This window comes from Rhinolophus sinicus, chromosome X (genome assembly GCF_036562045.2).
Source record: "Rhinolophus sinicus isolate RSC01 chromosome X, ASM3656204v1, whole genome shotgun sequence".
Classification (NCBI taxonomy): domain Eukaryota; kingdom Metazoa; phylum Chordata; class Mammalia; order Chiroptera; family Rhinolophidae; genus Rhinolophus; species Rhinolophus sinicus.
Genome location: NC_133768.1, coordinates 39,154,966 through 39,180,181, shown reverse-complemented (window position 1 = coordinate 39,180,181; position 25,216 = coordinate 39,154,966). Strand labels below are relative to the sequence as shown.

General features: G+C 42.6%; 1 protein-coding gene and 1 long non-coding RNA gene across 3 annotated transcripts in view; one reads left to right on the top strand and one right to left on the bottom strand.

Moving 5' to 3' along the window:
- The window catches only part of LOC141569710 (uncharacterized), a 67,566-nt gene that overhangs the window by 35,418 nt on the left and 6,932 nt on the right, over window positions 1-25,216 (top strand). For both annotated transcript variants that reach the window (XR_012493474.1, XR_012493473.1), the window contains exon 3: window positions 23,465-23,603. This is a non-coding gene — a long non-coding RNA (uncharacterized LOC141569710). The remainder of the gene's footprint in view (window positions 1-23,464; window positions 23,604-25,216) is intronic.
- LOC109439035 (CXXC-type zinc finger protein 1) lies at window positions 591-3,839 on the bottom strand. Its single transcript, XM_019719228.2, has 8 exons — window positions 3,648-3,839; window positions 3,354-3,523; window positions 2,799-3,006; window positions 2,587-2,697; window positions 2,216-2,265; window positions 1,925-2,021; window positions 814-966; window positions 591-737 (listed from the first exon to the last, which is right to left on the bottom strand). Exons 1-8 carry the CDS (start codon window positions 3,837-3,839, stop codon window positions 591-593), a joined length of 1,128 nt encoding a protein of 375 aa, XP_019574787.2.

The following is a 25,216-nucleotide window of genomic DNA, read 5'->3' as shown; positions in this document are numbered from 1 at the left end:
CACTAATCAGGCACCAACGTGATGGCCTGGGATGGGGGACTGCAAGGAACAAGGGTCAGGACTGCCAGCTCCCCTTCGTAAAGAGCCATCTCCCCTGACAAAAGAGGACCCACCGAGCACTGAGTGGGCATCACTTCATAGCCACCCCTGCATGGGCACTGGAGCCCGCCCCTAAATACAGTTGCATTGTCACCCACCACCATCGGAGGTTCAGAATTGGGTTTGTGGCCAGATAGAGACAGGTTTAGGGGCCATCAGGGGATAGGAAAAGGCCTTGTTCTTTCAAAATTTCATTAACAAAATGCTGGGCAATGGGAGATGAGCACAAGGCGGATCTGTTGGCCCCTCCCAGGTTCAGGGAAGGAAGAGACAGAGTGATGGAGGAATGGAGGGAGGAATGGGAGAATTTTGAGGATCCCTCTCCCAAGGAGAGGTAGGCAGAGACAGGAGACCAAATGGTGAACAGAGAAACACAGAGACACTCTGAGATGCCCTGAGAAAGAAGTGGTTAAAGAAACAGGTGTGTAGACAATTCATGGAGTGTCTCCCTTGCACAGGGTGTTGGGTACAGGACCTCAGTCGAACAGGGCTCAGCTGTCTACTTTGGAGCGCAGGTCAGAGGTGAGCGGGTCATGCTGGACTGTCTGATGAAGCATCAGGGCCACCAGACCTGCCCGGTTCATCATAGCTGTGCGCACCTTGTGCTCCTGCACACTCAGCTCTTCCAGTTTCTGCAACTGTGGGATGAGAGCATGAGACAGGGAGTCCGGGATCCTATCCCGCATGCCAGCCCCACTGGGTATTGTAGCCTACCGCACGAATGCGCTGTAGGTCCACCTCGGCACGCCTTAGTTTCTCCCAGCAGTAGTGGTGGTTGCACAAGCGTTTGGGGAGGTGACAGAAATTATCAGTGAGTTCAAAGACATTGTGCACTAGCGGGCAACCACACACCTCATCATCTAGTACCTGTGGGGAAGGATGAAGAATAATGAGGTATGGAAGAAGAGAGCAATGGAGGGTGACCAGGCGGACATGATGACAGGAATAGGGGAATGCAGGGCAGTTGGGAAGGAAGGAGAGAAGTGGGGAATGACCCAGCAGGGGGACAGAGAGGAATTCAGTGATTAAGTAGAGAAGAGGGGGCAAGAGAATATGGTCAAGCATGGAGGCTGGAGGAAGAAGGTAAACAAGCAGGGATGGAGGCATGGAAGTGATCGGGCAGGGAGGACAGAAGAACAGAGGGATCAAACAGAAAGGAAAGGAAAGGTGGAGGGAAGGTCTGACAAGGAAAAGTAAATGAATGAGAGCTGGGAAGGCCTGGAGGAGGTGAGGAATGAGGCAGAGAGGGTGGAAAGCATGCCGGCCGGTTAAACAGGGAGGAGGACGGGATTTAGGAGATGACAGGCAGGGAGAAGATGATAGGGGGCAGTGAGGCAGGGAGAATCAGAATGGAGGGAAGTGAGAAAGCGAGGAAGAGAGGACTGGAAGGTGTCCATGCAGAGAGGAAGGGATGAATGTGGGGCGGTCCGGCCGCAGGTAGGAAAGGGATGAAGAAGGGTCAAGCAAGGAAAACAGAAGCATGGGGAATGGTTATGCAGGGAGGAGCAGAGGAATGGAGGGTGGACCGGCAGAGAGAGAGAAATGTGTTGAGGGGGTGGGGTCAGGCAAGGAGGGTACGAATAAACAGCACTCAGGCAGAGAAAAGTAAGAATAGAAGGTGATTGGGCAGTGAGGAGGGGCGAAGGTGGGGTGGTCAGGAAGGGAGGGGGGACACACAGGGGTTGGTCAAGAAGTATGAAGGCCACCAGGCAGAAAGAAGAAGGAAAAGGAGGTAACGAAGCAGGGACGAAGAGAAGAAGAGGGTGGCCAGGCAGGGAAGAGGGAAGGAATGGAGGGTGATGAAGTCGGGAAAGAAGAGTCTCACCTTGGGGTCCTTCGAGTGCTCAGGGCACAGCACCTGGAGCCGCTTACAGTACCTCTTACTCTTTGGGTCATACCTATCACAGAAGAGCCTGCTGGTCCTGGGGAAAAGTTGAAAGTGAGGTACTAAGGGTTAGGAGGAGAGAGGTCCCACCTTGAACCCTGCCAACACTTAGTCCCCAACCGCGCCCACACCCCGTCCCTAACCCACCCACGTCCTGCCCCTGATCTTGCCCACCCTGCTCCTGACCCTGTCCACACCATGCCTTTGACCCTGAGGAGCACCCACACTTACCCCTCAATGCAAGTGGGGTATAAGGACCCGAACGATGATTTGCACTCAAACTGGGAAGAAAGATTACAAATGGGAGGAACTGAATGTACACTGCATGCCTGCCCTCCCATGGCCAAGTCCCAAGCAACACACTTGCAGCCTGGGGACCCTGTGCTCCTGTCTGCCCAGCCAATGGCCCCCCACCACCGGCTGCTGTCCCAATCTTCGCCCTCCTACTGGGTATGGAAGAAAAGCACAAATGGGCAGAGCCATGGATGTGTGTTGCATTCCCTTCTACAACAAACACCCAGGCACCAAACCTGCCCCCTCCCCGTGAACCCCACCCAGCCAAAAACACCCTTGCCCCGTCTTCCCCCTGCCAATGCCCCTACCTTGGCAAAGCAGCGTTCCATGTGACGCAGGGCGACACGCATATTGGTGGGGTGCCCACAGGAGACACAGAAGATCTTCAGGTGACTGCTGTCCCTGCCATCTTCGCTTTTCTGCACAGGACAGTGAAAGAACCAGTGAAGCAGTGCAGAGAGGGGATGGGCAGGGCAAGATACCAGGTACCTTTCTGCTTCACCCTACCTATTCCACTCACCTCTTCATTGTTGTACACAGCCTGCTGCTTGCCACGTAGAATTATGGCCTCAAGTTCATGGAAATGACGCTCCATGTCCTTTAGATAGGTTTGGGTGTCCTGTTGCTCACGGTGGATGCGCTCAAGCATTTTCTTGCCATGCTCCTCAGCAATGCAGGGGCTGTTCTTCCACTGCTGGATGCGCTGGGGCAGGATCTCATAAATGCGGCTGGGAGGGGAGACAGCGAGAAATGGAATGGGTAGGTGGGGGCAATAAAAGCAGAAGAAATGGATGGGGGACCAAATGGTGAATATATAGGATAACAAATGGTAAATGAGTGAGTGCTGTTGAATGGGTGATTGAATGGTGGATGGATGGGTGGATGAGTAGATAGCTGGGTGGGTAAATGATTGTAAGGGCGGATGAGTTGTGGGTTGGTCCATGGAATGTGGTTCGTTGGTTCACTGGGTGGGTAGATGAATGGTGGATGAATGGTTAAGGGGTGGATGGACTAACAGATGGCATAGATCGTGCCGTACTGTATACCCTGTTGTTTAACCTCCAGGTGCACTCACTCAGCTGCCAGCTTCATGCCACAGTTGTCTGAGCAGTATTTGGAGCCTGGCCGGGTGGGATACACGCAGCCAGGTCCCAAGCACTGCTGCAGCGGGGCTCGGTCCTTGGCAGCCATCTGTTCTGGCTGTTTCCGTTTTGCCATGAGTTTCTGCTTCTGCTGTTTCTTCTTCTGTGGGACAAGAGTGGTCAGGGCATGGGTAGGGGAGTCGATGTTAGCCCCCTAACCCTGTACCCCTGCCCTGCATTCCGCTCCTGGCCTCTGCCTCCATGCCCCCCATTCCACCATTTGTCACCTTCTGCTCCACTTTTTTCTTCATATGTTCCATTTTCTTCACATTCACTGCCTGCTTCTTCAGTGCAGGATCCAGGGGCAGGAACTCTTCAGTGTCACTCATCATGGGCTGCAGGCCAGGAAAATGCTGACAGGTCTTTCCAACTTGTTTCTTACGTGGTCTTTGGACATTCCCTGCCTCCTCTCTCCTCATTGCTGACCCTCTCTGTCTTCACTGTCCCCATCCTTCCACCCAGGGTCCCTGCCATACACTCATTAGCCTTTGATTATGAAAAGTCCCCTATGCGGGGGTGGAAGGGGTGCGGGGGGAGGGGGGTGGCCGGTTAGCTCAGTTGGTTCAAGCGTGGTGCTGATAACACCAAGGTTGCCGGTTTGATTTCTGCATGGGCCACTGTGAGCTGCACCCTCCTTAAAAAGAAAAAAAAACGTCCCCTGTCCTGGTATAGGTTTCAGTCCTGAGGCAGGTCCTTTTCAGACAACAGCTGGAGTGTGGCTATTGTCTGAGGTGCCTCCTTTATTGCCAGCGGCGCTGCCATCAGCTGGGGGGCATGCCTCAGAAATGCTCTGCCCGCTTGCATGCCTAGTCTCCCCAGGCTCTGCCTGCCTGACCTTGCCCTCTTGGATACATTCTGTCTTGCCTGACATTCCCAGCACTGTGGCACACATACACTGCACCAGGGCATACCCAGCCCCACCCCATGCCAGGCCCTGCCCCCTTCCCAGACTCACAGAGCTTGGACTCTGCAGTTGGGGCAGCTGTGGTTGAGTGGCAGTTGCTTGCCAGTGGGACCCTAGCAAAGTCTCTGAGGGTATTATAGGCAAGAGCTGAGGGGCAGAACCTCACACAAGCTCCACTCCCCCATCCACCCTGTGTCCTGGACTCACCAGAGACTGGGGATTACAAGTAGCGTTCTTGCGCTGGTGGGAGGAGGGCTGTGGGTCAGCACTAAGTAGACGGGGACAGGCTCACCCTGTTCTAACACTGGTGGCCTCAGCTTCTGGCCAGTGTGGCAGGGGCCCACTGCACCTGCCTGGATCCACTAGATCTTGTCTGCTTGGGAATGACTGGCACTATCCGGCGTTGCTTTCCCACCACATCCAGACACAGACATCTGGCTGGTCCATGTGGCCCCACTTTGCCCACCTGAATGCATAAGGGCCTGCCTCTCTGCCCAGAAAAACTAGACTCCACCCCGTTTCACTTGCTCGGTTCAGCCTACCCAGCCCCACCCTCCAGAACACACCTGCTACCCTGCTGGCCCTGCACCAGGGTCCCATACAAGCCACCTCTGCCCAGCCCACCCAAACACGCATGGCCCCGCCCCTCAGACATGCTCTGCCCACTTGCATGCCTAGTCTCTCCGGGCCCTGCCTGCCTGACCTTGCCCTCTGGTACACATTCTGTCTTGCCTTATGCTCCCAACCCTGTGGCTCCCGTACACTGCACCAGGGAATACCCGGCCCCACTCCATGCCAGGCCCTGCCCACTTCCCAGACTCGCATCACCTCATATGCCCCTCCCCCATTCCAGCACCTACTCGGTTCTGCCGTACCTAACCCGTGTTGAGCGATGCCAAGCCCTGTCCCGCTGCCACACTTGCACATGGCACGCCGTGCCGTCTGTCCTAACTCACTAACCTAGTTTAACAATCTTTATTCTGAAACGTATTCCTCCCGGTACCCAGTAACACCAAGTAAAATATACAAATGTACACATTTTTTAAAATGTGTGTGTGTATGCGCACACACGCAAATTTCTACTCCGAGTACCGAAAAGACCAAGCACACACACTAAAAGAATATACACATTTTTCAATACGAAATATCAGTTGGAAAACTCATACTATTTTCGAGCTAGAAATGCAATATCTGACCCTGGACTTAGCCTTGAAGGAAGTCTAAACACGTTCCAATAGATACGCATCACACAGGATGCGGATAAGTTACATTAGAAATTAATAAAAGGCTTACTTTTGAAAATCGAAAGGCACTTCTAAATAACTTTTGATAAAAAGAAAAATAACTGAAATTAAATGCATACCCAATTGTGGTCTCAGATGGAACTTTGAGGTGAGACTACGAGAAAAGAAAGACGGAAATTACTGAAGGAATGATTCAAATGAGAACAAATCCCCATACTGACTCCAAATACCCCTATTACTAACCCCCAAACCCCACTCACCAATAGTTCTTGTCAAAACGCTTCAAAAAAATATCTCAGCGCCCAGCGGGCACTAAACTATGGAGACCCTGGTGGTAAAGCGTTGGCGACGCTGTTAGAACTACTTTGTCTCCGGCATCAACCCGGTCTTAACCCCTTCGTGAATCTGTTGCGTTTGCACATGCGCAAGACCCCATGCGGCGCTATGACCTCGCCAAAGTTCAAAGTGCATGGTTACCCAGAAACCACATATATTAAGTGCGTGCCTGCATGCACGTCTACGTGGAAACACTTGTCTGTTGTTATGCCAGCACCTCACTGTTTTACATATTGGAGTGATCCCTCGTTGCATTATTGTATATGGCAGGAAATTGATCCCGTTATCATTTCCAATTATTTTGAATAATTTCATGTTATTACTATTTTACTATCTGCTATTATTTTATGTTTTTGTCCTTTCATTTTCTTTTTTTTATTAGTTTCAGGTGTATAAAACAACATAATTGTGAGACAGTTATACCCCTCACAAAGTGATAACTCCACAAAGTTTACTGCCCATCTGACACTGTACATAGCTATTAGTGTCAGATGGCCATTGAATATATATTACCTGTGCTGTACTTCACATCCCCTGACTATATATATATATATATATATATATATATATATATATATATAATTTATGTATTAATGTTAGTAATATATAGTATATATAATATATTAGTATTACACATAAAATATATTTAATTGTATATGTATTTAATCATAGTTGACATTCCATATTATTTTATATTACTCTCCGGCGTACAGGGCACTGGTTAGGCATCTATATAATCTATGAAGGGAATCCGCTGATAAGTCCAGTACCCATCTGACACCCCACATAGTCTTTACAATATTATTAATTATGTTCCCTATGCTGTATTTCACATCCCCATGACTATTTTGTGACTACCAATTTGTAACTCCTAATCCCATTCACTTTATCATCCATCCCCCAAACCCCTCCCATCTACCAACCATCAGTTTGTTCTCTGTATCTCTGACTCTATTTCTGTTTTGTTTGCTTGCGTATTCTGCTCTTTATGTTCCACATGTGAGATCATACGCTGTTTGTCTTTCTCAGTCTGACTTATTTCACTTAGCATAAAATCCTCTAGGTCCATCCATGTTGTTGCAAATGCTAAGATTTCATTCTTTTTTATGATAGAGTAATACTCCATTGTATACATGTACCACAGTTTCTTTATCCAGTTGTCTATCGATGGGCATTTTGGTTGTTTCCATATCTTGGCTATTGTGAATAGCACTACAATAAACATAGAGGTGCATATACGGAGGGTGCCAAAAAAAGGCATACACATTTTAAGAAAGGAAAAAAACTATTAAAATTGTAATAATACTCAATATATACTGACAACAAAAGATGAATACAAGTCACATTTGACTTCTGCAATTACAAGAGGTGCTCGAAGTGGTAACAATCAGTGTCCAGACACCCGATTCTGTGAACTACTGCTTGAACAACGTTGACCAAACTGTCCACTTGTATACATATTTTTGGCACCCCCGGTATTTTTTCAAATTAGTGTTTTGGATTTCTCTGGAGTGGAATTGCTGGGTCATATGGTAGTTCTATTTTTAATTTTTTGAGGAACCACCGCACTGTTTTCCATAGTAGCTGCACCAAAATCCCACCAGCCAACCCACCGGTGCACGAGGGTTCCCTTTTCCCCACATCCTCGACAGCACTTGCTTTTTATTGATTTACTGATGATAGACATTCTGAAAGCAGTCAGGTGGTATCTCATTGTGGTTTTTATTCGCATTTCTCTGATGATTAGTGACGTTGAGCATCTTTTCATATATCTATTGGCCATCTATATGTCCTCTTTGGCAAAATGTCTATTCAGGTCCGTTGCCCATTTTTTAATTGGATTTTCTTTTTTGGTGTTGATTTGTATGAGTTTTTAAAACGTATTTTGGATATTAACCCCTTATCAGATGTATCATTCGCAAATATCTTCTATTCAGTAGGATGTCTTCTTTGTTTTGTTGATGGTTTCCTTTGCTGTGAAAAATACTTTTTCATTTGTTTATTTTTTCTTTTGTTACTCGTGCCTTAAGACATATATCAGTAAAAATATGACTAAATATAATGTCTGCAAGTTTACTTCCTATATTTTATTCTAGGAGTTTTATGCTTTCGGATCTTACATTTTTAAGTCTTTAATCCATTTTGAGTTTATTCTTGTATATGGCATAAGAAGGTGGTCCAGTTTCATTTTTTGCATATATCTGTCCAGTTTTCTCAGCACCATTTATTAAATAGACTGCCTGTACCCTAATGTAAATTCTTGCTTCCTTGGTCATAGAGTAAATGACCATATAGGTGTAAGTTTATTTCTGGGATCTCTATTCTATTCCGTTGATCTATGTGTCTGGTTTTATGCCAATACCATGCTGTTTTGATTACTATAGCCTTGTAGTATAGTTAAATTATCAGGTAGTGTGATACCCCCAGCTTTCTTCTTCTGTCTCAGAATTGCCATGACTGTTTGGGGTCTTTTATGGTTCCATATAAATTTTAGGGTTATTTGTTCTAGTTCTGTGAAAAATGCCATTGATATTTTGATAAGGATTGCATTGAATCTACAGATTGCTCTGGGTAGTATGGACGTTTTATCTATATTAATTCTTCCTATCCATGAGCACGGTATATATTTCTGCTTATTCCTATCTTCTTTAATTTCTCTCTTCAATGTCTTATAATTTTCTGAGTACAGGTCTTTTACTCCTTGGTTCAATTTATTCCTAAGTATTTTTTAAATACAATTGTTAATGGGATTGTTTGTTTAATTTCTCTTTCTTATAGTTCATTATTGGAGTGTAAAAATGCAACCAATTTTGAATATTAATTTTGTTTTGCTCCTTTACTAATTTCATTTATCAGTTCTAAATGAATTAGTTTTTTGGTGGAATCTTTGTGGTTCTTTATATACTAGCATGTCATCTGCACATAATGACAAATTTACTTCTTCCTTTCCCATTTGGATGCCTTTTGTTTCTTTTACTAGTCTGATTGCTGTGGCTAGAATTTCCAGTACTATGTTGAATAAAAGTGGTGAAAGTAGGCATCCTTGCCTTGTTCCTGATCTTAAGGGGAATGCTTTTAGCTTTTCTCCACTGAGTATATTAGCTGTGGGTTTGTCATATATAGTCTTTATTATGTTGAGATATGTTCCCTCTATTCCCACATTGCTGAGAGTTTTTATCAGAAATGGATGCTGCATTTTGTCAAATGCTTTTTCTGCATCTATTGATATAATCATATGATTTTTATTTTTCATTTAGTTTATGTGATGTATCATGTTGATTTGCAGGTGTTGAACCAGCCTTGCATACCAGGGATGAACCCCACTTGATCGTGTTGTATGAGCTTCTTGATGGGTTGCTGAATTCGGTTTACTAATGTTTTGTTGAGAATTTTTGCATCTTTGCTCATTAGGGATAGCAGCCTATAGTTTTGTTGTTGTTGTCATTGTAATGTCTTTGTCTGGCTTTGGAATCAGGGTAATGGTTGCCTAGTAAAATAAGCTTGGGAGACTTCCCCCCCCCTTGGATGTTTTGGAATACTTTGAGGAGAATACGTGTTAATTCTTTTTTGAATGTTTGGTAAAATTAATCTGTGAAGCCATGTGGTCCAGGACTTTTGTTTGTTGGGAGCTTGTTGATTCCCAATTCAATTTCATTGGTCATAAACAGTCTGCTCAGATTTTCTGATTCTTCTTGATTCAGCTTTGGAACATTGTATTTTTCTAGGAATTTATCCATTTCTACCAGCTTGTCCAATTTGTTGGCGTATAGTTACTCATGATATTTTCTTAAATGTTTTTGCATTTCTGTGGTATCTGTTGTTGCTTTTTCTCTTTCGTTTCTGATTTTATTTATTTGAGTCCTCTTTCTTTTTTTCTTGATGACTGTGGTGAAAGGTTTGTCTACTTTGTTTTATCTTTTCAAGAAACCAGCTGTTGGTTTCATTGGTCTTTTTTATTGTTCTTTTAGTCTCTATTTTATTTATTTCCAACCTGATCTTTATTATTTCCTTCTTTGTACGCAGTTTGGGCTTTGATTGCTGTTCTTTTTCCAGTTACCTTAGATATAAAGATAGACAGTTGGTTTGAGATTGTTTTTGTTTCTTTAAGTAGGCCTGCATTGTTATGAATTTTTCTCTTAGGATTGCTTTCACTGTGTGCCATAGATATTGGGTTAATGTGTTTTTATTTTTGTATATCTCAAGGTATCTTTTGACTTCTTCCTTGATCTTTTTTGTCCATTCACTATGTAACAGCATGTTATTTAGCCTCCTTGTGTGTTTTTTAGTTATTTTCTTGTATTTGATTTCTAGTTTCATACCACTATGGTCAGAGAAAACGCTTGACATGACTTCAATCTTCTTCAATTTATTGGGACTTGTTTTGTGGCCTAACATATGGTCTATCTTGGAAAATCATCCACATGCACTTGAAAAGAATGTATATTCTTCTGTTTTGGGGTGAAATGCAATTAAATCCATCTGGTATGGTGTGTCATTTAAAAGGCTGCTGTTTCTGTCTAGATTTTCTGTCTGGAACATCTGTCCAGTGGTATCAGTGGAGTGTTAAAGTTCCCTACTATGATTGTGTTACTGTTATTTTCTATTGTTCTGTCGGTCAACATTTGCTTTATATATTTAGGTGCATTTATGTTAGGTGCATAAATGTTTACTAGGGTTATGTCCTCTTGTTGGGATTATTGATGTCTTCTTGTTTATTATCATGTAATGTTCTTCTTTGTCTCTTATCACAGTCTATTTTGTCTGATTTAAGTATTGCTACCCCAGCTTTTTTCTCATTCCATTTGCGTGAAATATTTTTTTCTGTTCCTTTAATTTCAGTGTGTGTGTGCCTTTTGATTTGAAGTGGGTCTCTTGTACACAGCATATGAATGGGTATTGATTTCTTGTCCACTCAGCTACCACATGCCTTTTGATTGGAGCATTTAATTTATATATATATGAAGTGATAATTGATAGGTACATAGTTATTGCCATTTTTTATTCATGTTCTTTTATCTTTGTTTTCTCCTTTCTTCTGTTTAAAGAAGTCCTTTTAACATTTATTGTAATACTGGCTTGGTGATCATGAATTCGTTTAGCTCTTGTCTGGGAAGCTTTTTATCTCTCCTTCAGTTTTAAGTGATAGTCGTGCTTGGTGAAGTAGTCTTGGTTGTAGGCCCTTATTTTTCCTGATTTTGAATATTTTCTGCCACTCCCTTCTGGCCTGCAAGTTTCTATTGAGAAATCCGCTGATAGTCTTATGGGATCTCCCTTGTAAGTAACTAGCTGTCTTCCTCTTGCTGATCTTAGGATTCTCTCTTTGTCTTTAGCCTTTGTCATTTTAATTGTGATGTGTCTTGGTGTGTGCCTGTTTGTGTTCATCTTGTTTGGTAATCTCTGCCCTTCCTGGCCTTGTATGCCTATTTCCTTCACAAGGTTAGGTGTGATCCTGGGATGCAGTAGGTATTGTGTTTACCTAATCTGCCATCTTGGACCTCTCCTATTTGCTACATTGTTTCTCTGAAAATAAGACATAGCTGGACCATCACCTCTAATGCGTCTTTTGGAGCAAAAATTAATATAAGACCCCCTCTTATTTTACTATAATATAAGATGGGGTCTTATATAATATAATGTGATATGATATGATATGATATGATATGATATGATATGATATAGTATAATACCTGGTCTTACAACAGCTCACAGCATCTCTCGCCGGCTGCTCACAATGGCTGCTGGCCACTCATGCTGGCCACCGGCTGCTCACAGCACACGTCATCACAGCAGCCCGTGACAGCCTACGGTAGCCCATGGCAGCTCACCACAGCTCGCCGTAACCTCCCCAGCTCCAGGGAGAGCCGTTGTTCACAATCTTAGCTATAGAGGGTGCAGCTCACTGGCCCATGTGGGAATCGAACCAGCAACTTTGGCATTAGGAACACAGCGCTCCAACCACCTGAGCCACCTGGCCGGCCCTATTCTTAATTTTTTGAGGAACCTCCACACTGCCTTCCCTAGCGGCTGCACCAATCTACATTCCCACCAACAGTGTATGAGTGTTCCTTTTTCTCCACAGACTCTCCAACGCTTGTTATTATTTGTCTTGTTCATGATAGCCATTCTGACAGCTGTGAGGTGACATCTCATTATGGTTTCAATTTGCATTTTCCTAACAGCTAGTAAGTTGAGCATTTTTTCATATATCTGTGTATATGAAAATTATACATGTGTATATCTTCCTGGGAGAAGTGACTGTTCATATCCTCTGCCCATTTTTACCCCCTTTGTTCCACCTCCCCCCCCCACACTCCGGAAAAGCAATTTTTTCTCAGTCTAGTTGTGTAGGGCACAGTTCCCTGGCCCATGCTGGTAATATGAGCCTTGAGCTCTCCACCCTCTCCCCCTCGCTCAGGCAGTCGATTGCCAGTCATCCATTGGCCACTCATAGCAGCTCACAGCAGCTCTCGCCTGCTGACAGCCACTCACACTGGCCACTGGCCACTCATGGCAGCACACGGTAGCCTTTGGCAGCACACAGCAGCCCACAACAGCACACAGCAGCTCATGCTGGCTGCTGGCCACTCACGCTGGCCGACAACCGCTTATGGTGGCACACAGTAGCCCACAGCACCCCGTGGCAGCTCACGCCAACCTCTGGCTGCTCACGGCAGCCCAGCTCCAGGGAAAGATGTTGTTCACAATCTTAGCTGTAGAAGGCACAGCGAACTGGCCTATGTGGGAATCAAACCTGCAGCCTTTGGCGTTAGGAGCACGGCACTCCAATCACCTGAGCCACCAGGTCAGCCCCTCTACCCATTTTTTAATTGGATTCTTTGTCTTTTTGTTGTTGGGTTGTATGAGTGCCTTATAATGTTTTGAATATTAGCCCCTTATTAGAGGTGTTGTTTGCAAATATCTTCTCCCATTCAGTTCGTTGCCTCTTTGTTTTGTTGATGGTATGTTTGCTGCGCAGAAGCTTTTTAGTTTAATATAAGCCCATTTATTTATTTTTGCTTTTACTTCCCTTGCCTTTGAGGTCAAATTCAGAAAATCTTATTTGAACCCAAGGTCCATAAGTTTAGTACCTATGCTTTCTTCAATGCAGTTTATCGTTTCAGGTCTTATGTTTAGGTCTTTGATTCATTTTGAGTTAATTTTGGTACATGGTGACAGATAGCAGTCCAGTTTGATTCTTTTGCATATGGCTTTTCAATTTTCCCAGCACCGTTTATTGAAGAGGCTTTCATCTCTCCATTGTATGTATTTGGCTCATTGTTGAAAACTATCTGTGTATATTTATGTAGGTTTATTTTTGGGTTTTCAATTCTATGCCATTGGTCTGTGTGTCTGTTTTTCTGCCGGCACCATACTGTTTTGATTGTGGTTGCTCTGTAGTACAAGCTAAATAAGGGAGTGTGATACCTCCAGCCTTATCCTTTTTTCTTAAGATTGCTTTGGCTATTCGGCGTCTTTTGTGATTCCAAACAAATATGATCATTCTTTGTTCTATTTCTTTAAAAAATGCCATTGGGATTTGGATGGGGATTGCATTGAATCTGTATATTGCTTTGGGTAATATGGCCATTTTAACTATGTTGATTCTTCTTCCAATCCATGAGCACAGAATGTCTTTCCATTTCTTTGTGTCTTCAATTTCTTTTTAAAATGTCTTATAGTTTTCAGCATATAGGTCTTTCACATCCTTGGTTAAGTTTATTCCTAGGTATTTTATTGTTTTTGTTGCAATTGCAAAAGGAATTTTTTTTTTATTTTTCTGAAATTTCATTGTTAGTGTATAGGAATACAATGGGTTTTTGTATGTTGATTTTGTAGCCAGCAACTTTACTATACTCATTTATTGTTTCTATTAGCTTTTTGGTGGAGTCTTTAGGGTTTTCTATATAAAGAATCAAGTCATCTGCAAAATGTGACGATTTAACTTCTTCATTCCCAATTCAGATGCCTTTTATTTCTTTCTCTTGCCTGATTGCTCTGGCTAGGACTTTCAATACTGTGTTGTATAACAGTGGTGCTAGGGGGCAACCTTGTCTTGTTCCTGAACGTAGAGCAAAAGGCTTGAGTTTTTCACCGTTAATTACGATATTAGCTGAGGGTTTGTCACATATGGTCTTCATTCTGTTATTTGCCTTCTATACCAATTTTATTAAGTGTTTTAATCATAAATGGATGTAGTATCTTGTCAAATGTTTTTTTCTGCATCTATTGATATAATTATATGATTTTTATCTTTCATTTTGTTTATGTGGTGTATCACATTGATCGGTTTTCGTATGTTGAACCATCCTTGTGCCCCTGGGATGAATCCCACTTGATCGTGATATATGACCTTTTTAATGCATTGTTGCATTTGATTTGCTAGAATTTTATTTAGGATTTTTGCATCTCCATTCACAAGAGATATTGGTGTGTAATTTTCTGGTTTCTGTGTTATCCTTCCCAGATTTTGGTATCAGAGTAAAGTTGGCCTCATAAAATGAATTAGGAAGTATTGCCTCTCCTTCAATTTTTTGGAAGAGTTTGAGGAGGACAGGTGTTAGATCTTCTTTGAATGTTTGGTAGAATTCACTGGTGAAGCCATTTGGTCCTGGACTTTTGCTTTTGGGAAGGTTTTGGACGACTGATTCAATTTCCTTACTGTTGATCGGTCTATCTAAATTTTCCAGTTCTTCATGATTCAGTCTGGGAATGCTATATATTTCTAAGAACGTGTCCATGTCTTCTAGATTATTGAATTTGGTCTCATATAGTCCTTCATAGTATTCTTGGATGATCCTTTGTATTTCTGTGATACCCATGGTAACCTCCTCTCCTCTTTCATTTCTGATTTTATTTATTTGTGTCTTTTTTCTTTTTATCTTAGTGAGTCTAGCCAAGGGTTTGTCAGTTTTATTAATCTTTTTAAAGAAGCAGCTCTTTGTTGCACTAATTTTTTTCTATTGTCTTTTTGTTCTCTATTTCATTTAGTTCTGCTCTGATTTTTATTATTTCCTTCATTCTGCTGACTTTGGGTTTCATTTGTTCTTCTTTTTCTAGTTCTTTAAGGTGTAACATTAGGTTGTTTATCTGGAATTTTTCTTGTTTCTTTTTTTTTAAATTTCATTAGGGAACAGTGTGTTTTTCCAGGTCCCATCAGCTCCAAGTCAAGTCATTGCCTTCAATCTAGCTGTGGAGTTGTGGAGGGTGCAGCTCACTGGCCCATGTGGGAATCAAACCAGCAACCTTGGTGTTATGAGCGTTGATTTCTAACCAACTGAACCAACTGGCTGCTCCTTTCTTGTTTCTTGAAATAGGCCTGTAATGATATGAATTTCCCTCTTATTACTGCTTTCACTGCATCCGAATAATTTTGATACGATGTATTTTCATTCTCATTTGTTTTTATGTAATTTTTCTCTCTCCTCTTATTTCTTCTTTGACCCAGTCGTTCTTTAAACGTATGTTGTTTAATCTCCACATATTTGTGGTTTTTCCTGCTTTCTTTTTGCAGTTGATATCCAATTTCAAAGCCTTGTGATCAGAGAATGTGCTTGGGATGAATCAATCTTCTTAAATTTGCTGAGGCTAGTTTTATGTACCAATATGTGATCTATCTTTGAGAATGTCCCATGTACACTAGAAAAGAATGTATAGTCTGATGTTCAAAGATGAAGTGCTCTACTAATGTCAATTATGTGCATTTGGTCAAATGTGTCATTTCAGGCGGGTATTTCCTTATTGGTTTTCTGTTTGGATGATCTATCCATAGCTGTCAATGGGGTATTTAGTTTCCCTACTATCATTGTGTTTTGGTCAGTTTCTCCCTGTAGTTCTGTTAGTAGTTGCTTTGTATGTTTTGGTGCTCCCCAATTGGGAATATATTATTAAGTGTTTTAATCATAAATCGATGTTGTATCTTGTAAAATGTTTTTTTGTGTGTGTTTTTTTGTCAAATACTTCTCTGATGTCGGACAATTAAGTTTGCGAACTCATCCTAGAAAAAGTGCTAGATACTTACCTCACTGCTGAATATCACTACGTTCACTTTTGAAGTAGTCCCCTTGGGAAGCTATGCACTGACACTAGAGCCTAGTCCATCCTTCAAAGCATTTTGGAACTCTTTTTCTTGAATGGCCATCAGATCTGTAGTGTTGTTACCCTTGATGTCCTGAATGTCATCAAAATGTCTTCTTTCAATATTTATTTTATCTTCAGGTAAAGAAAGAAGTCATTGGGAGCCAGATCAGGTGAGTAGGGAGGGTGTTCCAATGCCGTTATTTGTTTACTGGCTAAAAACTCCCTCACAGACAGTGCCATGTGAGCTGGTCCATAGTCATGATACAGAGCCATGAATTGTTGGCAAAAAGTTCAGGACATTTTTGTCTAACTTTTTCACGCAGGCTTTTTAGCACTTCCAAATAGTAAACTTGGTTAACTGCTCGTCCAGTTGGTACAAATTCATAATGAATAAACCCTCTGGCGTCAAAAAAAAGATTACCAACATCGTTACAAGTTCGTGAACTTAATTGTCAGACCTCGTATATTGATCAGTGTTATGTCTTTTTGTTGTATTGTCCCCTTTATCATTATGAAATATCCATCTTTGTCTCCTGTTACCTTTTTTTCCTAAAGTCTATTTCATCTGATATAAGTATGGCTACAGCTGTTTTTCTCTGGCTACCATTTCCTTGGGGTATCAATGTCCACCCTTTCCCTTTGAGTCTATATTTGTCTTTGTAGCTAAGATGCTTCTCTTGCTGACAGCATATGGTTGGGTTTAGTTTTTTGATCCACTCTGCTACTCTGTGACTTTTTGTTGGCGAGTTCAGTCCATTTACATTTAAGGTGATTATTGATATATGAGGATTTCCTATCACTCTATCTTTGGTTTTCTGGTAGGATTCTGTCTCCATTGTTTCTTTGTCCTTTTTGTTGCTGTCTGTTATTTCAGTGTGGTGGTATTCTATGATTTTTCCCTCTGTTTTTTTTTTATTTTTTATTTTATATATCTCAGTTCTGGATTTTTTTTTTTTGAGTGATTACCATTAAGTTTATGTAAAATAACATTTCATATATACAGGTGTCCTTTTTCTTCAGTATGCTTCTTATCTCCATTCGCCTTTGCAGGTTCAGACCTTTACTCTCTCCCCTTTTATGTTTTGTAGTCACAAGTTATCCTACTTATGATGTGAGCTGATTTCTTTTTTTAATTAATTAATTTTTATTAGTTTCAGGTGTACAAAGCAACGTAATAGCTAGACATTTAAACTCCTCATAAAGTGATAACACACCCCCAAGCTACTACCCCTCTGACATCTTATATAGCTGTTACAATACCATCAACTATCTTCCCTATGTATAGTCTTCCAGTGACTATATATACCTATGTATTTAGTTATAGTCGACATTCAATATTATTCTACTTCAGCTCTTCAGGTGTATAATGCATTGGGCATGCATCTACACAGTCTATGACGTGATCCCCCTGATAAGTCCAGTGCCCATCTGGCACCTTACGTGATCTTTACAACATTGTTGATTATTTTCCCCATACTGTATTAACTATCAATTTGTATTTCTTAATGCCTTCACCTTTTTCACCCTTCCCCTAACGCCATTCCCATCTATCACCCTGATAGATCTAATACCTATCTGGCACATACCTAGTTATTACAATATTATTGACTATATTCTTTATGCTATACCCTACATCCCCATGACTACTGTATAACAACCAACTTGTACTTCTTAATCCCTTCCCCTTTCACCCATCCTTAACCCCCCTCCTATCTTAAAGAAGTCCCTCTAAGATTCCTTGTAATACTGGTTTGGTGGTGATGAACTCCTTCAGCTTTTTCTTGTTTGGGAAGCTCCTTATCTGTCCTTCAATTCTAAATGACAGCCTTGCTGGGTAGAGCAATCTTGGTTGTATGTCATTGCTTTTCATCACTTGGAATATTTCCTGCCACTCCCTTCTTGCCTGCAAAGTTTCTGTTGAGAAATCAGCTGACAGTCTTATGGGGGCTCCCTTGTAGGTAACTAACTGCTTTTCTCTTGCTGCTTTTAAGATTCTCTCTTTGTATTTAACCTTTGGCATTTTAATTATGATGTGTCTTGGTGTTGGCCTCTTTGGGTTTATCTTGTTTGGGACTCTCTGTGCTTCCTGGGCTTGTATGTCCATTTCCTTCCCAGTTTTCTGTCATTATTTCTTCAAATAGGGTTTCAATTCCTTGCTCTCTCTCTTCTCCTTCTGGTACCCCTATAATACAAATGTTGGTACGCTTGATATTGTCCTGGAGACCCCTTAAACTCTCCTCAATTTTTTTGATTCCTTTTTCTTTTTGTTTTTCTGGTCAGGTGTTTTCTGTTACCTTATCTTCTACATCGCTGGTTGGATCCTCTGCTTCATCTAATCTACTGTTGATTCCCTGTAATATATTCTTTGTTTCCATTATTGTATCCTTTATTTCTGACTGGTTCTTTTTTATGGTTTCCATCTCCATTTTTATGCTTCCTATCTCTCTGTTGAAGTTCTCCCTGAGATCACTGAGCATTCTTATAACCAGTGTTTGGAACTCTGCGTCTGATAGTTTGCTTATCTCTGTTTCGCTTAGTTCTTTTTCTAGAGTTTTGTTCTGCTCTTTTATTTGGGACATGTTTCTTTGTCGCCCCATTTTGGCTGCCTCCCTGTGTTTGTTTCTATGTATTAAGTAGGGCTGCTATGTCTTCTGGTCTTAGTAGAGTGGCCTTATGTAGTAGGTGTGCTGTGGGGTTCAGTGGCACAGGCTTTCTGCTCACCTGCACTACATGCTCTGGTTGTGTCCCTTGTGTGGGTTGTGTGTGTCCTTGTTGTACGGGGTGGCCTGCGGGGTCTCTTCTCCCACTCCCCACATAAGAACGCAGGATGTGGCTAGGCCAAAAGGAACACCCACAGAGCAATAGATAGGGGAGTCATACCACTATATTCTCACTGGCGGCTGGGTTTGAGACACAGGAAACTGGAGCCACATGATCCGCAACCCTCACTCCGCTGCTTGCTAGCTCAGCCACCATCTTCTTGCCCCCATTTTCTACTAGCGTAGCCAAGCCTATTATATTAGTGGCCAATGGCTCACTGGTTACAGCTGATGGTCAACTAGCCACAGCTGGTGGCCATCCAATCACAGTTGATGACCATTCACCACTGGAGCTAGCACCCCTCCATGTGAGGCCGAGAGCCTGGAAACTGCTCCCTGGGGCTCTGTCGCCACAGTCCTACTCTTATAGTTGAGCCTTGGTTGATAATTGCACATCAATGTGACGGACTGATCCTTGGCCTCACTGGTTGTGAGGACTGGCCTTGACCACAGTGGAAGGGTTGTCGCGCAGGGGCTGACCCTACAGAGGAGGATCTGCCTCAGCAGGTCTCCAGTGCCTGCCCAATCCGCCCCTTGGGTGTGTCTTCCTTAGAGGCAGCTGGGTGATGCTCCAGCTTGTTTTGAAGCTGGCCACTGGGGGTGCAAGCCCCAGGACCACCTTGGAGGGGGTCTGCTGTAGGTATACTTCAGCCACAACCAGTGTTCCACCCAGGGCCACTCAGCAGGAGGCAGAAAGAAATCCGCAAATGGCTGTCCCCCGTGCTGTGCTTGGAAGTGTCTTGAGATGCCAAGCCATGAACCAAGGCCACTAATACTGCGCTTAGGGCTGCTCAGCCAGAGGTACAGGACACACTCAAGCCAGATGCTGCTTGTCTGGGTTCCACAAACCTTTCAGAGACCCTAGGAAAGTCTGCAGCTTGAGACAAGGCATGCTGTCTGCACAAAAAAGCCACTGAAAGCAATCTGGGTGTGCCCAAAAGTTGGGCAGGGCCAGGTCTCAAATCGCCAGGGTTTGGCGAACTAACAGTGGAGACTCAGAAATGGTGACCACCTGTGTTCACACACCGGGAAGGGGGAGGGCTCAACAAAGAAACAGTGGCCTCTGCTAGCTCCCCTGTCCAGGAGAAAGCCACGTCTGTAGCCCTTGTCCCAAGCCAGACAACTCAGTTCCTCCCCATATGTCCCTGCCACCTTTCCAGCTGCTGCCCCAGCACTGGAGCTCAGAGCAAGTGATTCCACTGGTGGGTAAGTCCGCACGCGTTCCCTTTAAGAGGAGCACCTGTGAGTGCAGCTGTACTCAGTCTCACTCAGTCACAATCTCCACTGGTTTTCAGCCAGAAATTATGGGGACTACTCTCCCTAGCACTGGAACCCTGGGCTGGCGTGGGGCTGGGATCTCTTGCTCCTTTAGGGAATGGGGGGACCCCCACAGCTGAAATAGCCCTCCTGATGTTTAATGGTCACACGGGTGTGGGACCAGCCTGTTCCGCATCTCTGATCTTCCTACCAGTCTGCAGGTGGCCTCTTCTGCCTTAGTTGAAAGGCTTCAGTTCAGCTTGGTTTTAGGCGATTCTCAATAGTGGTTGTTTTGTAGATTAGTTGTAATTTTGGTGTGGTTGTGAGAGAAGGTAAGCACAGCATTTACCTACTGGGCCATTTTGGTTGTCTCCCGTGAGTTGATTTCTGAATTGCAGTAGCAAGTTGTCTTTTTCTTCTTTTATCCTTTTTTTTAAATGATTTTTCTTCTTTACCCTTTTGTGGGGGCAGAGCCCCAGAAAGTAGTTTCCAGGCTCTCGGCCTCACATAGACAGGTGCTGGCTCAGGTAGTAAATGGCCATCAACTGTGATTGGATGGCCATCAGCTGTGGCTAGTTGGCCGTCAGCTGTAACCAGTGAGCCATTGGCCACTAATATAACTGCTGTGGCTACGCTAGCAGAGAGAGAGAGGAGGAAGAACGGGGGCTAGCAAGAAGATGGCGGCTGGGCTGGCAAGTGTGGATGGCGGTTTGCGGACAGTGTGGATCCAGCCTCCAGTGAGAGTATAGTGCCGCCAGAGAGAATATAGTGGTATGACTCCCCTGCCTATGGCTCCGTGGGTGTTCCTTTTTGGCCTCACCATATCCTGCGTTATGTGGGGAGCGGGAGCAGAGACCCCACAGGCCGCCCCACACGATAAATGGCGCAGCAAGCAGGGTCTCCCGCATGACACCTTTATATTATGTTTAAGTGTATAGTGTCCTATTTTGTGTAGGGGTTGCCATTGCCTGCTTCTGTCTATCTGTTCATAACACTACTCATGGTTTTGTATTCTTTTGATTTTTTTGTTTCAGATCAAATAGCCTCCTTCAGTATTTCCTGTAATGCCATACGTGTATTAGAAAATTCCCTCAGTTTCTGTATGTCTGGAAAGGTCTTTATTCCCCCTTCATATCTAAAGGATGTATTTGTTGGATATATTATTCCTGACTCATAATTTATCTTTCAATAGTTTGAATATTTGATTCCACTCCCTCTGGCTAGAGGTTTCGTACTTTTATTGATCTCAAAGAACCAGCCTCTGGTTTCATTGATTTCCTCTATTGGTTTTCTTGTTTCTATTTCATTGATTTCTGCTCTGATCTTTATTAGTTTCTTTCTTGTGATTATATTAGGTTTAATATGCTCTTATGGCTTTAGTTTCTTAAAAACAAAACTGAAGTCATTGCTTTAAGAGCATTCTTATTTTCTAATACGTGTTTTGTATTATAAATTTACCTCTAAGTACTTTCTTAACTGCACTACAAAATTTTTTATATGTTTTGCTGGCATTGTCATTTAGGTCAAAATACCTTCTAATTCCAATTTTTATTTCTTTCTTATCTAGACATTATTTAGAAGTATGTAATTTAGTTTTAAAACATTTGGGGATTTTCCAGAGATCTTTCTGTTATTGATGTCTAATTTAATTCAGTTGTGGTCACAGAGGATACTTTGTGAATACTTTTAAATTTATTTGATTGGTTTCATGGCCCTGAGTATGGTCTATCTGGGTAAATGGGTTACATGTGCCTTTGTAAAGGAAATGTATTCTGCTGATGATTGGAATGTTCTATAAATATCAATGAGGGCAAGTTGGTTGATAGTGTTATCTAAGTCTTCTATATCCTTACTTCTGCCTACTAATTCTAGTGATTATTGAAAGAGGGGTGTTGAAATATTCTATTGTAATTGTGAATTCATCTATTTCTCCTTGCAATTCTATCAGGTTTTTCTTGACATTTATTTAAGCTCTGTTATTAGATCCCTAAACATTCAGGATTGTCATGTCATTCTGATGAATTGACCCCTTTATTATTATAAAATGACCTTGTCAAGAGAAAAAAAAAATGTGACTCAAATAGTATTTAAAGATTTTATTCAACTGATGTGCATCAGTTAGAAACTTAAGAACAATAAACTCCCTGTGCTGAAGCAAGATTAGTTTACTTAGGGCAAGAAAAGCGGTATGTGACTGTGGTCTGTCCCAGATTGCAATTTTCCATATCTGTAACTGCTGAAAACCTGTGGTTGGAACTGTTGAGAGACTATTTCAATTTTTCATGCCATTTTCTCAGGATCATTAGTGCAATCTCATGCCTACAGCTTTCAGAATAGTCCTTTGAGAGCTGTTTTTATAATTCTTAAGGTTTTTCAAGGTTCAGGAAAGGAGATTGTAAAAAAGGCAGAGGGAGAAGAAAAAAGGGAAAGGATGTAAAACTTGAAACAAGAAAAACTAGAGTCTGTTTTAATTATTTTATAACCCTTTCTCTTCGCTCAGATGGACACCTTTCTTTATTAACCAAATATATTGAGAGAGAAAAGAAAAGTACATGGATGAATAAGGTTTGAAAATCAAGTTAAGAAGGCCCCCATAGTGAGCTGGAGGGACAGTTTGTTGTTTGAGATTTTGTTCCTTAATCATGCTTGGATCATCTGTTTCAACAGAACAGTACTTCTGGTCTTAATGAGACATTATAGAATGCATTTGATTAAGGATACTTCTATCAGGAAAAAAATTAAAAGCTCCCTATCATTTGGAAGAAAAGTATATCTTCAGAATGGTATACCTGTTCTTTTTTTGTTTTGTTTTAAGGGGAACAGGACTTTATTGGGGAACAGTGTGTACTTCCAGGACTTTTTTTTTTTTTTCCCCAAGTCAAGTTGTTGTCCTTTCAATCTTAGTTGTGGAGAGTTCTGTTCAGCTTCAAGTTGTTGTTCTTTCAGTCTTAGTTGTGGAGGGTGCAGCTCAGCTCCAGGTCAAGTTGCTGTTGCTAGTTGCAGGGGGCACAGCCCACCATCCCTTGCGGGAGTCGAACCAGCAACCTTGTGGTTGAGAGGATGTACTCCAACCAACTGAGCCATCTGGGAGCTCAGCGGCAGCTCAGCTCAAGGTGCCATGTTCAATTTTAGTTGCAGGGGGCGCTGCCCACCATCCCTTGCGGGACTCAAGGAATTGAACTGGCAACCTTGTGGTTGAGAGCCCACTGGCCCATGTGGGAATGAACCGGCAGCCTTCGGAGTTAGGAGCACAGAGCTCTAACCGCCTGAGCCACCGGGCCAGCCCCTATACCTGTTCTTAATATTCGCAAAAAGATATCCCAACCCAGCAATCTAATGACAACTCATAGGTCCCAGAAGTCAAAACTATGTTTCTTACTCAATAAATGTTTTGGTTGGCTTTACAGATGTGTTGATTCACCAAAAAGACATCAGAAAGGTTTTAGGGAATCCACGTATACCAATCATCATTGACAACTGCACAGGATGCTGTCTAATGCCAGTCAGTTATGAGCACCAGCCTTCTGGAGTTCCTGCATTTCTTGAGTAAGTATGTCGATATTTTTAGGACATCATAGGTGGCTTGGGTGACTTCACAAATGAAAGTATGGAAAACTCAAACATTATATAGAACTTCAATAGTCCACAGAACTTCAATCACCCAAGGGATTCTGGGAGCCTAAAACCCTTCCCTGGCAGTGTAGGTCACATTCAGATTGATTTCAGGTCTTTTAGTGTCTTCATGCAATCCCTTTTCATCATTTGCTAAGAATGGGCATTTTGCAAAGGGGGTGGTGCTTCTGGTTTGGAACTAGGACTTAAGTCCTGATCTAAAAAGGTAATATATTGTTCAAAATCAGTCCAATTGTATAGTCAGAAAGGAGAACAAGATGGGCAAAACAGCATGACTCTGTCTAACTACCTGGCAAAAATCAATAATCACTGGGCCCTAAAACAAAATATGACTCACTTCATGGCTCTACAGCAGGAAAAAACAGTCATACGTTTGTCATTGTAGCTTTCCTGGGTGAAGCTGACATTGAGGCTGGACTAATGCTATCTACCCACTTCAGCCTTTCAAGAAAAACAAGTCCCACCTCTTCAGAGTAGAGTTTGTTAAACTTAGACTTTGTCAGAGACCCAGTTTTGGTGAGACCATGTCCCAAATGGCAGCAGTAATGGTGGAGAGATTTCTCTCAGGGTAGGGAATGAGTGTTCATAAAGGAGCAATGGAACTGACAGGAAAAAGTGAGCAAAAGCAACAATCATGGGTTACATTAACTTCATAATTATAAGTCTAAACAAAAAAATTCCAAGGACTTTGGGTATGGAGGAAAGGAGAGGGGAGAAAGGTGGCAAAAAGAGAAGAATAGGAAAACGGGATAGAAAGAACAGAGTGAGGCTAGAAGGAATAACAATGCTCAGCACTTGGACATAATTCTATAGACATGCACAAATTCAGAAACTAGAATGTAAAGAATGAAAAAACAAGGCTTAGAAGAAACGGTAGATAAGAAAGATTAGACAAGGGTCATGTTTCCGCATCTTGGGCAGAAGCTGTCCACTACTCAGGGTTGTCCGCTTGTTCCAATGTTTTTGGGAAAGCTGTCTCCTTCATGCCATCATCTACATGAGAAGAGTTTGAAGAAACTCTTGGCTTCTGGTTAAAGTAGAAGTTCATTCAGAGGTCAATGTCTCTTTGTCTAGGAAACATGGACCCAATGATCTGTTCCTTGTAACTTGGCTATTGCAAGAAAACCTAGTAGAGGCCCTTCCAGTGGGACTCCAGGGTTGTTTTTCATTGGTGTTTCTTCTAGTAGACTAGGTTTCCTGGTTGTAAGTCATGTAGAGGCTCAGAAAGTGATTCCTTTGAAAAGGCAGCTTAATCTGTTGGTGATGACTCCTAGTATATATGCCATTGATCCTTTACAGTACTAAGCCACATCTGCTTGCAACAAAGTGGAATCTAAAATAAATAACCTGGCTGTAACAAGTTCACAAGATGGAAATCTGTTTGCCAGAGAAGACCAGATGGCCATTAGCGCCAATTGGAGAACCTTAGGCCAAGCGCATTGTAAGTCTTAAGAAAGTTTAGCAAGTTTTAATTTTTTTTAATTGGGGAACGGGAACAGGACTTTATTGGGGTACAGTGTGTACTT

Excerpts from the sequence above, each read along its gene's own strand:
- LOC109439035 (XM_019719228.2), bottom strand. The coding sequence starts at position 3,839 with ATGAGGAGAGAGGAGGCAGGGAATGTCCAAAGACCACGTAAGAAACAA. Across the intron at positions 3,524-3,647 it reads AGAAAAAAGTGGAGCAGAAG|AAGAAGAAACAGCAGAAGCA; the intron begins GTGACAAATGGT and ends CTTGTCCCACAG. Across the intron at positions 738-813 it reads ACCTACAGCGCATTCGTGCG|TTGCAGAAACTGGAAGAGCT; the intron begins GTAGGCTACAAT and ends CTCATCCCACAG.